Source organism: Cervus elaphus, chromosome 9, assembly GCF_910594005.1.
Source record: "Cervus elaphus chromosome 9, mCerEla1.1, whole genome shotgun sequence".
Taxonomy (NCBI): domain Eukaryota; kingdom Metazoa; phylum Chordata; class Mammalia; order Artiodactyla; family Cervidae; genus Cervus; species Cervus elaphus.
In genome coordinates, this window is record NC_057823.1 from 108,248,734 (window position 1) to 108,260,753 (window position 12,020).

The following is a 12,020-nucleotide window of genomic DNA, read 5'->3' on the forward strand; positions in this document are numbered from 1 at the left end:
CGCCTTGTTTATAAAATGCACTCAGGTAGGGAGGCAAACAGAACTGCCTAACTTTCACACTGGAGATTCATCTTGAATAGTCCGGCAACTTGTCTACTAGAACTAGGATTCTAAGAGTCTCCCACCTTGTACATCCAACTCCTGAGGAGCCAAATGGCCTCCTATCACAACCACTAAGAGCACTCCCCAAGGGCCCAAGTCCTGAGCATCTGACATTTCCAGCTGATGCCCACCTCAGGGGCTTCCCAGGCGATGCTAGTGGTAAAGACTCTGCCTGCCAGTCAGGTGATATAAGAGACACGGGTTCAATCCCTGAGTCGGGAAGATCCCCTGGAGGAGGGCATGGTAATCCACTCCAGTATTCTTGCCTGGAGAATCCCATGGAGAGAGGAGCCTGGGGGGCTACAGTCCATGGGGTCGCACAGATTCAAACACAACTGAAGCGACTTAGCATGCATGCCCACCTCAGATGACTTGGTAACCGAACCCAAATATTAATCTCTTCCTTGAGAAGGCAATTTTCACTCATATTAAAAGGTAGAGTAGCATTCAGGCAGTGTCTCTCCCCTCAAAATGAAAATCCAGTGGAACGTCCAGTTGCTTCCCCAGACTTGGCATCCCTCCCGGGGACAGTGAGAGGTGGGGACCAGGTGCCCCTTCACCGCTGGTCTCTCCAGTTCAGGCCAGTCCAGTTGCTCTGACTCTTTGCGACTCCATGAACCACAGCACGCCAGGCCTCCCTGCCCATCACAAACTCCCGGAGTTTACTCAAACTCATGTCCATTGAGTCGGTGGTGCCATCCAACCATCTCATACTCTGTCATCCCCTTCTCCTCCCGCCTTCAATCTTTCCCAGCATCAGGGTCTTTTCAAATGAGTCAGTTCTTTCCATCAGGTGGCCAAAGTATTGGAGTTTCAGCTTCAACATCAGTCCTTCCAATGAACACCCAGGACTGATCTCCTTTAGGATGGACTGGTGGGATCTCCTTGCAGTCCAAGGGACTCTCAAGACTCTTTACTGGTCTCTCCAGTAAAGCCTTCCCAATGCGACATTGCAGTAACCTTCTTTTCCCACCTTGTCTCCATTCAGTAAATGTTAGCTGCTCTGAGTTCCCCTACCTTGGAACTGGCTCCTTTTATAAAGGAGGCTGCATAGGAAATGCAGTAGCCTTTGGAAGGACTGCTCTGTTCAGGAAGTCAGCTATGTCAAAGGTCCTGTCTGTACACCTATGGATGTTCTTGGCCCATTCTTGTGAGTTTCATCTGGGCTCTCTTCCAGATGCCGGTCTTATGAATGAAGTCTTGTGATACAAAATTGGTGAGCAAACTAAGCCTAATCAGAGATAAAGTTCTAAGTTAATATTCTCCTAGTCTTTACATGAGTGCAAATAACTACGTTTGTGAATTTTCAGGGATTCAAGGCATAAGCTTAGAAAACACACCTCCAATAAACCTCAGAAGCCAAAAAGTATAAATGTAGAGACTGGTTTTTGAAAATTTGATCTTCAGAGTTCTGAATTCTCAGCCTTAAGGTAGATTGAAGATAGTTTTACTGACAAAGAGGGAAAAGGAAAAAACAACAACTATGTTTTGAAGTGAAAGCATTCTATGTCTCGGTTTAGGGCTGCTGTTTCATAGTAAAGAAACATAATGATTTTCTCATTTTTTAAAAAATGCTGAGGGGAAAACAACCGTGCATCCAACAGCATGTACCATGAAAAGCAACACCCCCCCCCCCCAATTTAATGTACAGAAGCAAAACCATGAACCCCTAATAGACAGTAAAGACTGTTCAGCCAGGCCTGACCGAGTCTTGAAGGCCCTGAGCTGCAGTCCTGTTCCGCTCACATCCGCTGCACCCCGGGGTGAGCTCACCCCTAACTGGAGCCGGCAATGTGCACAACTCCAGGGGGCGCTGTGCCCTGCTCTACGGCAAGAAGGCTGCGATGTGAGAGGCGCCCTGTGCCACGCTGACGGGCCTCTGCTGGAGGGCAGCTCGGCTCTCGTTCGACTCAGAGACTGATTTTTAGAGGCTGTAATGAGCTGTGGAAAAGTAAAAATGCGTAAAGGAGATCGTTTTTTCACAGATCGGTGACGAATGAGTCTCCCTTATGTAACGAAGCGTGGGCCCTGAGAAGACACCGCCCCAAGCCTGCGGCGCCGCGGGCTCTGTGGTCCCGGCCCGGCCCGGGCTCTCGCCTCTCTCCGACCCGGCGGAGCCTCCTCCCGGTCCCAGGCCTCGGCGTCTCACCCCGCTGTGCTTTCCACCCTCAGCGCAGCTCGCCCCTGCTTGCCTCTTCTCCCCCTCCTTTCCACCTCTTTCACCTTCCTTCCTGCTCCTATTTTCACTTCTCTGTTCTGCCCTTTAAAGCATTCCCGACCTGTGCCCCTGTCTCTCTCTAGCCCCTTCCTTATGGTCCCAGCGGGCGCATCTCCATCCTCCTTTTCACTCTTTACCTTTCCCCTCACTGTTCTTGACTATCCTTTAAAGTAATTTTAAAATTACTTTAGAACATAGAAAAAGAAAATAAATGGGCGTTTCGTATTTGATAGACATTTAACATCAGGAAAAATGTTGACAGCAGATAGATTACTCAATAAACATTGTTGGAACATTGAATAATCACACAGAACAACACTTCACATCACATACCAAAAAAAAAAAATCCACACGGTTAAAGCGTCCAAAATAAATTCTTAAAAGTACTAGAAGATTCCATACCCCACTCCTAAAATTGAGAGGAAGAAACTCCATGAGTTCAATTTCTATTAAAGTATTGAAAAGATATGCTTTTTTAATATCATCTCTGCTACAACACCGCCACTTTGACTCACCTTTGCATCATTAAAACATGTCTGAAAATATAGAAAATATAGACCAGTGGAAGGAAACTAAAGCTGTTAATAAAAATGTGAGAGCCTAAATGAGGGAGTACAAACCATAATCCATGTTTAAATGTCAGAGCACTCTCAAACGCCATTTGTAAGTGTAGCTTAACTGGAATTAATATCAAGACATCAATTTTCTTAAAATGATAACACTAGGAACTCCAGTGTCACACAAAGTGCCAACATCACCCAGTCCATTTTTACTCAGATACCGATTTATCAAAATAAGGCAGGGCCTCCTGCATTGTTTACACAAGCTCACCTGCAGTTGAAACCATGATTAGGACATGGTGACAACAAGGAACATCACTTGAAATGTTAGAAAAAGGTTTTCTTAAAACAAAAATTTCTAACTAAAATTCAAATGCACCTTGAAAATAATTATTTTTAAGAATAATAACAAAAAGAATAGAAGAAAATTTTTGAGGCGATGAATAGGCTTATGGCATAAGTGCTATAATGGTTTCCCAACTGCATACTTATCAGTTTGTAAGCATTAAATATGTACAGTTTTGCGCATCAGTCGTACCTCGGTAAGGCAATTTTTAAAAAGGAAAAATAAACACTAGGAGAAATGTGACAATATTTTAATCTCAAAATGAAAAGAATTTTCCTAAACAGACTTAAGAAATCCATAAACCACAATCAAAAATGGAGAGAAAATTTAAAATGTACTCATCATTTCTTATATTAATATTTTATAGACCTTGGAAGGACACACAGTGATTAATAATAGGGAGAAATAGGGGTGAACTAGGCAAATGTAGGTCACTATGGAAGAGAAGCTTTCACTTTAATAAAACAGTGATTTATATTACACAATAATACCTATTTTAAGCACGAGGAAACACTTTCTGAGAAAGGAATACTTGCTCATGATAAAATATCTAGATAAAATATCTAGAAGGTGATGAAGCCAAGATTTGAATCAAAAAAGGAAAACTGAGTTACATAAAGTGGGTAATTGTGAAAGGAAAAGTGAGTTACATGATTATGGGTAATTCACAGGATTCCAAAATGTTATGTTAGAATAACAGAAATATTTTGAATAGTGCATCACCTTACCTTACAGTAAAACGTAGGACTGTCTTCTTCATGGAATCCTGCGTTTTGTTCATATCTTTCCTTTGATACCGTTTCAGTGGTTTTTTCAGAGGAAGAAGACAGGCATCCACGGAAGGGAAGAACAGTTTGGAAAGCACGCTGGCAATTCTCCAGCCTATATATTTGGAGAAACTTTCATCCCCTGTATTTGATGACACTTTTGTACGATAACCTGTGAAAGGATCAGTTGGGTCATTTATCTCCGCCTGTTTAAAGAAAAAAAAAAAAGTAAAAACATAGAATTAAATGAGAGAAAAATAATGCATTATTAAATAAAAGGTAAAATATATATTTATTTTTTTTGACTAGGAAAGAAATATTCTTCCTATTAAATAAAAATAAGCTTTAAAGGAGAAAGATGCATTTTCTCAAAAGATTTTAAAAATCATAGCAAGAATTTTCAACAACAACAAAAAACTATTAAGCATGAAGGAAATTAGTCTTGAAATTTTTTAAATGTAATGATATAATTTCTATTTTAAATCTGTATACGTCCCATACAAGAATTTCATAAGCATTTATAATACTAACTTAGTAAGAAAGTAAGCAATCAGTTGAAGCATTGATAATATAAATGTTTTATTAGGTCAGAATTTCATTTCTGTCTGTGTAATCTAAACTTTCCCTGAAGTCAACAGAAAATTTCTATAGCATGAAATCTGAGTTAAGTAAAAAACAAAAAGGGCTTTATAGTTAGCTTGTATTGGAAATGTTACAGGATTTAGATTTATATTGAATTATGTCCTAATACAGAAACACACACACACACACACAAAAAAAAAAACCTTCACAATATCTAAGCAATTTTTATTCATGTAAGAGCAATTTTCTGAATTTTCTTATTTGTGTCCAATAATATCCATGACTGATTTTTAATTATACCTTCTTCTGAAACAGCTAAAGGTACATTTTCTTCAGCTGGAATCAGTAAAAATAAATGAAGATGTAAGTTTCACAATGTCATTTATTATGTTTTTTAGGGTTCACAATATGTTAATATTAAAAATTCTTTCTCATAACTAAGTTAGGTACTGCCTCCTTTTATTTGTTTTTACAGTTTTATTTAATATTATCCATCTTCAAGCAGCTCATTACTAGTCACTCAGGATTCATTTTAAATATCTGTAGATCCTACAGTAGAAAATGAAGAATGAAAAATGTTTTCTTCATATGAACATCTACCTAACCTCTTTAGGATTCCAGGATTAGGGCTAGCACAGTAAAATTACTATTTAAAGACTAACTATTGCATTATCTCAGCTTCCTTGATGGCTCAGCAGGTAAAGAATCTGCCTGCAATGCAGGAGACACAGGAGACACAAGTTCAGTCCCTGGGTCAGGAAGATCCCCTGGAGGAGGAAATAACAACCCACTCCAGTATTTCTTGCCTGAATAATCCCATGGACAGAGAAGCCGGGTGGGTTACAGTCCAAAGGGTTGCAAAGAGTCAGACATGACTGACTGAATGATTTCATTATCTAGACAAAATTACAGTGGAAAAAATGAAAACAATCTTAAGATTAAAACTGAACAAGTAAAGGTTTAAAGCAATAAGGAAAACAGAAAAAGGCAGAGTAAATAATGCAGAAGACTGAAAGGATAAGAAAGAATAACAGGCAAAACATATGTAAAAAGGATGTGGTGAAAATCATGCAAGTAGGTAAGCATCAAAATAATGAAATGAAGACTCAAAGTAGCCTCTAAGTGCTAGAAAATTAATACTGACCTTTAAAAAAGAGGGCTATATTTTCACTATTTCAGAAAAAGAACATTATCACCAGCCTTTTTTGATATATACCTACTCTTAAATATCTTTGATTTCCATTATCTCTGGATATTGAAATCAGTATACAATTCTGTTTATACTATTCCCAGTGTGTATCTTGCTTATTAACCAGGTCAAGATCATGGAAAGAGCATTCAATTTGAAACAAGAAATTAAATGTGCCTAGGACACTCAGTAGCTGTGGTGATTTTTAGGACATTATTTAAGGTCTCAAAGTCTGCATGTCCCATCGATAAAATAGTTATCACAATACCTGGGCTATTTATTCTGCTCCATTTCTGTGTATTAACTTTTTCATAAGAAAAGGTAGTTCAAAATCAATAACACCATATAGTACAAATATGTTACTAAGAGCTCTTCCATTGCTAAGAGAATACGAATGAATAAGTGTCTGAGTAAATGAATAAACCAACAAAAATAGTGTCTTCTCATCACATAATTTCGGGTAACTACATCGTTTCCAGGACAGCACTGCTGAGTATCACAGAATCTTCACGCCCTTCTCACTCCGTCTCACTTGGCTGCGCGTTGCCTTCTGCCCTCCTGGACGGCTATAGACCCAGAGGCCAGCTCTCTCCCAGAGCAGCGTGAAGACTGCCACAGCCTCCACCATGGTTCCCTACTTGAAATCTCAGGTTAGTTTTCCTCCCTCAGTGATTTCCAAGGCATTCAACTTATGGAAATGTAGTTTCAAATACTGGTCAAATGCATATCGGCCTTATCTATAAAAGGTTTTGTTTGCTTTCCTGCAGGAAGAAGCCAGAAAAGAAGATGGACTTTGCCGTTAGAAAGATCTGAAATCAGGTCTAGCTATTCCACTTACTAATTAAGGATGCAACTTGCAGAATTTAGTTAATCTCTCCAAGTCTATGTTTTGGGTTCAGTTTGGTTCCACCGTGTTTTTCATTTGTGACGTAGAGATAATAATAACCACTCCTTAGAGTTTTGTGAGGGTTCACTTAGATAACAAAGGGTGATCTGTCTAGCCAACAGTGAGACGCTCAACAGGCATCAGTTGCTTTCAGGAGTACCCCAAGATGGACGCTGATGCTCTGCTTTTATGAGGTGCTCCCACCACTGACCTCGAGAAGCCTGATCCACCCTTTTCAGCCAAAGACAAGTTTGTTACATAGTCACTTTCATATTAGCAAATTTATCAAATAGGATTATAATTATACTTCCAGAGTAATCTCTATTCTAAAGAATCTTCTTTTTTCTTGAGCTATTATCCTGTTTTTTTTTTTTTTTGTTTTGTTTTGTTTGTTTTTTTTTTTACCACAATGCAAGGCATGTGGGATCTTAGTTCCCAGACCAGGAATCGAATACATAACCCTAGCATTGGAAGCACAGAGTCTTAACCACAGGGCCACCAGGGAAGACCTATTATTCTCATTTTAAAACTCAGAGACTATGAATTTATTTATGCCAGTGATGCATAAGTATGAATCTATACATCTTAGAAGTTAAAGTAGCTCAGTTGTGTCCGACTCTTTGCGACCCTGTGGACTGTAGCCCACCAGGCTCCTCCGTCTATGGGATTCTCCAGGCAAGAATACTGGAATGGGTTGCCTCTTCCTTCTCCAGGGGATCTTCGCGACCCAGGGATTGAACCCAGGTCTCCTGCACTGCAGGCAGACACTTTAACCTCTGAGCCACCAGGGATACATCTTAGAAGTAAATTTACCCAAAATATTAATGACCACTTTTTAAGTAGACTCCAAAATCATGAAATTACTATTTAGTCTACCAATGAGTATTATCCCAAATTCCATCTTTATACATTAATATTCTTATCATGTGTCCCTATTTTTTAACAACGCCATGTAGGCTTTAAAATTCAGGATTCTTCTTATTACATTGTCGAAAGTTGATACTTTTTATTAAGAAACATGACAATTTTTGATTACCTATGCTAATTTTATTGATTTAGTATTAAAATTGGGAAAGTGGTACTCCTGAAGAGTATTTCTCTCACACACAGATTGTAGCCACATGCAAGGTCAGATTTTCATCCTTCTGTCTTTATTTTGGGCATAATGATGGTAAAAATCATGATTCATTTAGGCTGGCAAGAAGATGGATAACTCAGAGTAGGTGAAATTACCCAAAGAATTGTGATGTAGTAGCAACACAAAAGAAAACAAAATCCTGTCCAGAGTTCTGCATTTTCCATCAGTGTTTAGGAAACTGTAGTAAACACACTAAAACTGAAGCTAATTCACACTGCCCTTGACATGAGAGAATAAAAAAGAAAGAAATAGGGTGTTAGGCACTGCAGCATAGTCTGCGTCAAATATTGTCTCCATCCCTGTGTCTCTGTTTTTGGTCTCCACTTGGCCTTAAGTAGACTCAGAGCTGAGAACATTTAATTTATTTGTGAAAATATATATAATTTTTCTTCAAAGTTCAAAATGTAAATGAAAGTGACTCACTGGTGGTCTCAAAAGATTATTCCCTCCGGGAGTTATAAAATCTCACAAAGGAGGACAGCAGTTACTAAAATTGTGGTCCTCAGACCATTATTATTGTCATCGCCTAGGGGCATGTTATAAATAGAGAATTTCAGGCCATACTCCTAAATGTATTAAAGTTTAAAAACCACCATTACAGTAGATTAAGAAAAGGACTAGATGGGAATATCCACTTTCCCACTTTAGAGATTGAGTGACCCTGCGCAAGTTACTTCACCTCTCTGAGCATGTTTCTTCGTTCCTAAAATGGAATGATAATACTACTCCCCTTCCTAGGCGCCTATAAAAGTTAAACACAAGAACTGAATATGTTTTCTAGCACAGTGTCTGACACACAAAAGTTCTTCGATAAATACTAGTTCCTTGTTTGTATTTAATTTTGGAGGCAGGATGACACGGAAACGGCAGAACCCTTGGGTTCAGCTCACTCATAGGTGCATCCACACTACTCACTTATTTTAACCTTGTTTGGACTCAGACTGTCACCTGTGTGAGTGGTGATGGTGGTGGAATTATGAGTTTGGATGAGTTACCTTAGGTAATGTACTTAGTACAGCAGTTGGCGCATTGTAAAAACGCTACAAATATTTTTGTTTTCTTAAGACAATGTGTCTGTTATACTGAAATTCTATCGATAAGTATGTAAAGAAACTGTACACTTCCAAAAATGCATCTCCCTTTCCCCACTCAAGAGTTTCCATTTATGCCTGAAGAAGAACCATACGTGGGGGAAGGGAGAGAGATACTGAGAGAATAGAGACAAATACTGCTCTTGGTTCTGTTTTGCTGCTTTACAGAGTGCATTAGGAGTATGGAAATGTCATTAAGAATAAAAACAGATTTTATTTTAAAGACCTCACCATGAAATGTTAACCACCAAGTGCTTACCTACTGAGTCAAAGGTATTCTGAATAAAGTCGCATATTCATTTTAGCTGTACATATTTACGTTTGATATTTTAGGTCATGTAACAGATGGCAGAGAGCATTTATACATGATGACTTTTCCTAGACGTGCCAACATATGCTGCCGAATTGCCTATACAGCGGAGCCTTGCTCATTGCAAGTCTCCCTGGAAGTATTTCAAACAAAGCACATCAATTAACACTTGTTTATTATGCCGCTGTGAGTATATGACAGTTTTTGATTTCTTTCCCAAAAACTCAGGCAACAGTTGGGTTTATATTGAATTTGTCAGATAAAGGGCTCATGTTTAGGGATCTATTTAGAAATGTTTTTCACTTCAAATATGCTATTAAATATCTCACTTCTCATCTAACCTCCATTAAGCATCAAATTTTGTGAACAGATATAAAAAGAATTATAGACGATGGAATGTTATTATGGATTTAAAAAAAATACAAGACATAAAAGTACACAACACAGTAAAGGATTTACTAGTGATGTAGATAAACTCAGGTATTAAATGTAAACCTTAAATTATTAAATTCAGTAGATTATCATGTGAATTGCATATATATTTTTAAAGTATAAAAAGAGAAAATCTCTCTTAATTCCATAAATATACAAGTATCATCAATCCTTCTGAAATAAATCCTTCCCACTCTAATGTGGCCTATAATTAATGCTGTGATTCACCCTGTGTAGGTAATATGATGATTACCTTACATGAAGCAAGTATCTGGGAGCAAGGTATTGGGAAGGAAAGAATAAACAAAGGTTTTCTATAATCACACTTATTTGCATTAACTGAAATAAGAGTAGAATAAATATTGTAGATCAAAGTATCTGAGGCACAAGCCTTCACTGTATAGTTTTTTTTTTTTTTTTTAATATGCTCTCTGTTCACATTGAACAGTGAGGAAAGATCTGAAGACTAACAGAGGTTTTACCACTTGTATAAGTTTCTATTTTATGCTACAGCATTTGTTTCCCCAAAGAGATGTGAAGGTGAAGTGCAGGTGATAGTGTTAGTCACCCAGTCGTGTCCAGCACTTTGTGACCTGTGGACTGTCCACTCTTTGGGACCTCGTGGACAGTAGCCCGCCAGGCTCCTCTGTCCACGGGAGTCTCCAGGCAAGGATAAGGGAGTGAGTAGCCACTCCATTCTCCGGGGGATCATCACGACCCAGAAATCAAACCAGGGTCTCCCTCATTACAGGCAGATTCTTCACTGTCTCATTCACCAGGGAGGCCCCAAGAATACTGGAGTGTGTAGCCATCCCTTTCCCAGGGATCAAACGGAGGTCTACACTGCAGGCAGACACTTAACCATATGAGCTACCAGGGAAGCACCAGACAGTAGTGTAAGTGGTTCAGTGGGATGTGGGAATTAGTGGCTAATTTCTTAAAACTAAGGATATTTAGGAATAAGTAACCTTTTTATTTTATTACTGTAAATGTGTTGCCATTATAGGGCCAAAGAAAAGGAAAGAAAACCTTGATTATATCATGCTTATGTTCTACTGTAAAATTAAACCTATAAAGATAAATTGTATAGAAAGTATTCAGACAAGACAGTACAGTTTTAATAAATTCAAAATATTTGCTCTAACATATTACACCTATAGACCAAATGTGCTCATTCTTTTGAAATCATCTTGCTTTGTTTTATTCATATATGTGATTTAGTTGTTTAAGTTATTCCACAGTACCATTATTAATTCGCTTAAGAATAGGCAGACTTTTAAAATATAAGATAAATGAGTATCATTTTCCCCAGGAAAATTAAGCATGAAAGGGAGCTTCCGCTGTAGAATTTAAGGAAGTCAGAAGATCACACGGGAATAATGTAAGAACAAAGCGTTGCCCACGGATGGCAGAGAGAAAACCTGAAAACTGCATAGATACTGATCACTTTGGGCTCCAAAATCACTACAGGCGGTGACTGCAGCCATGGAATTAAAAGACGCCTGCTTCTTGGAAGAAAAGCAATGACCTAGACAGTGTATTAAAGAGCAGAGACATTACTTTGCCTGGAAAGGTCCGTCTATTCAAAGCTGTGGCTTTTCTAGTAGTCATGTAAGGATGTGAGAGTTGGACAATAAAAAAGGCTGAGCACTGAAGAACTGATACTTTTGAACTGTGGTGTTGGAGAAGACTCTTGAGAGTCCCTTGGACTGCAAGGAGATCCAACCAGTCCATCCTAAAGGAAATCAACCCTGAATATTCACTGGAAGGACTGATGCTGAAACTGAAGCTCTAATACTTTGGGTACCTGATGCGAAGAGCTGACTCGTTGGAAAGACCCTGATGCTGGGTCTTGAAGATTGAAGATTGAAGGGGATGGCAGAGGATGAGATGGTCGGATGGCATCACTGACTTGATGGACATGAGTTTGAGCAAACCCTGGGAGATGGTGAAGGATGGGGAAACGTGGGTTGCTACAGTCCATGGGGTCACAAAGAGTCAGACATGACTGAGCAACTGAACTGAACAGCACTTTGACCTTTTGAATAATTAGCTTTGTAGAATTTAAAGGAGTTAGTTTAGACATTGTTAGTACTGAACCTAGTATAGACATGTTAATATGTAACTTGACATTAAAATTATATTACCTTGAGACTTCCCTAGTGGTTCAGTGGTTAAGACTCCACACTTCTATTGCAGGGGGCCTGGGTACAATCCCTGGTCAGGGAACCAGATACCACATGCTGCAACTAAAGAGTCCGCATGCTGCTGCTGCTGTTAAGTCACTTCAGTCGTGTCCGACCCTGTGCGACCCCATAGACAGCAGCCCACCAGGCTCCCCAGTCCCTGGGATTCTCCAGGCAAGAACACTGGAGTGGGTTGCCATTTCCTGCAACTAA

General features: G+C 39.1%; 1 protein-coding gene across 4 annotated transcripts in view; it reads right to left on the reverse strand.

The window, feature by feature from the left end:
* TMEM232 (transmembrane protein 232) overlaps positions 1-12,020 on the reverse strand; it is a 272,688-nt gene that overhangs the window by 109,346 nt on the left and 151,322 nt on the right. For all 4 annotated transcript variants that reach the window (XM_043913765.1, XM_043913767.1, XM_043913768.1 and 1 more), the window contains one exon: positions 3,955-4,199. In XM_043913765.1, coding sequence (XP_043769700.1) covers positions 3,955-4,199 — 245 coding nt within the window. The remainder of the gene's footprint in view (positions 1-3,954; positions 4,200-12,020) is intronic.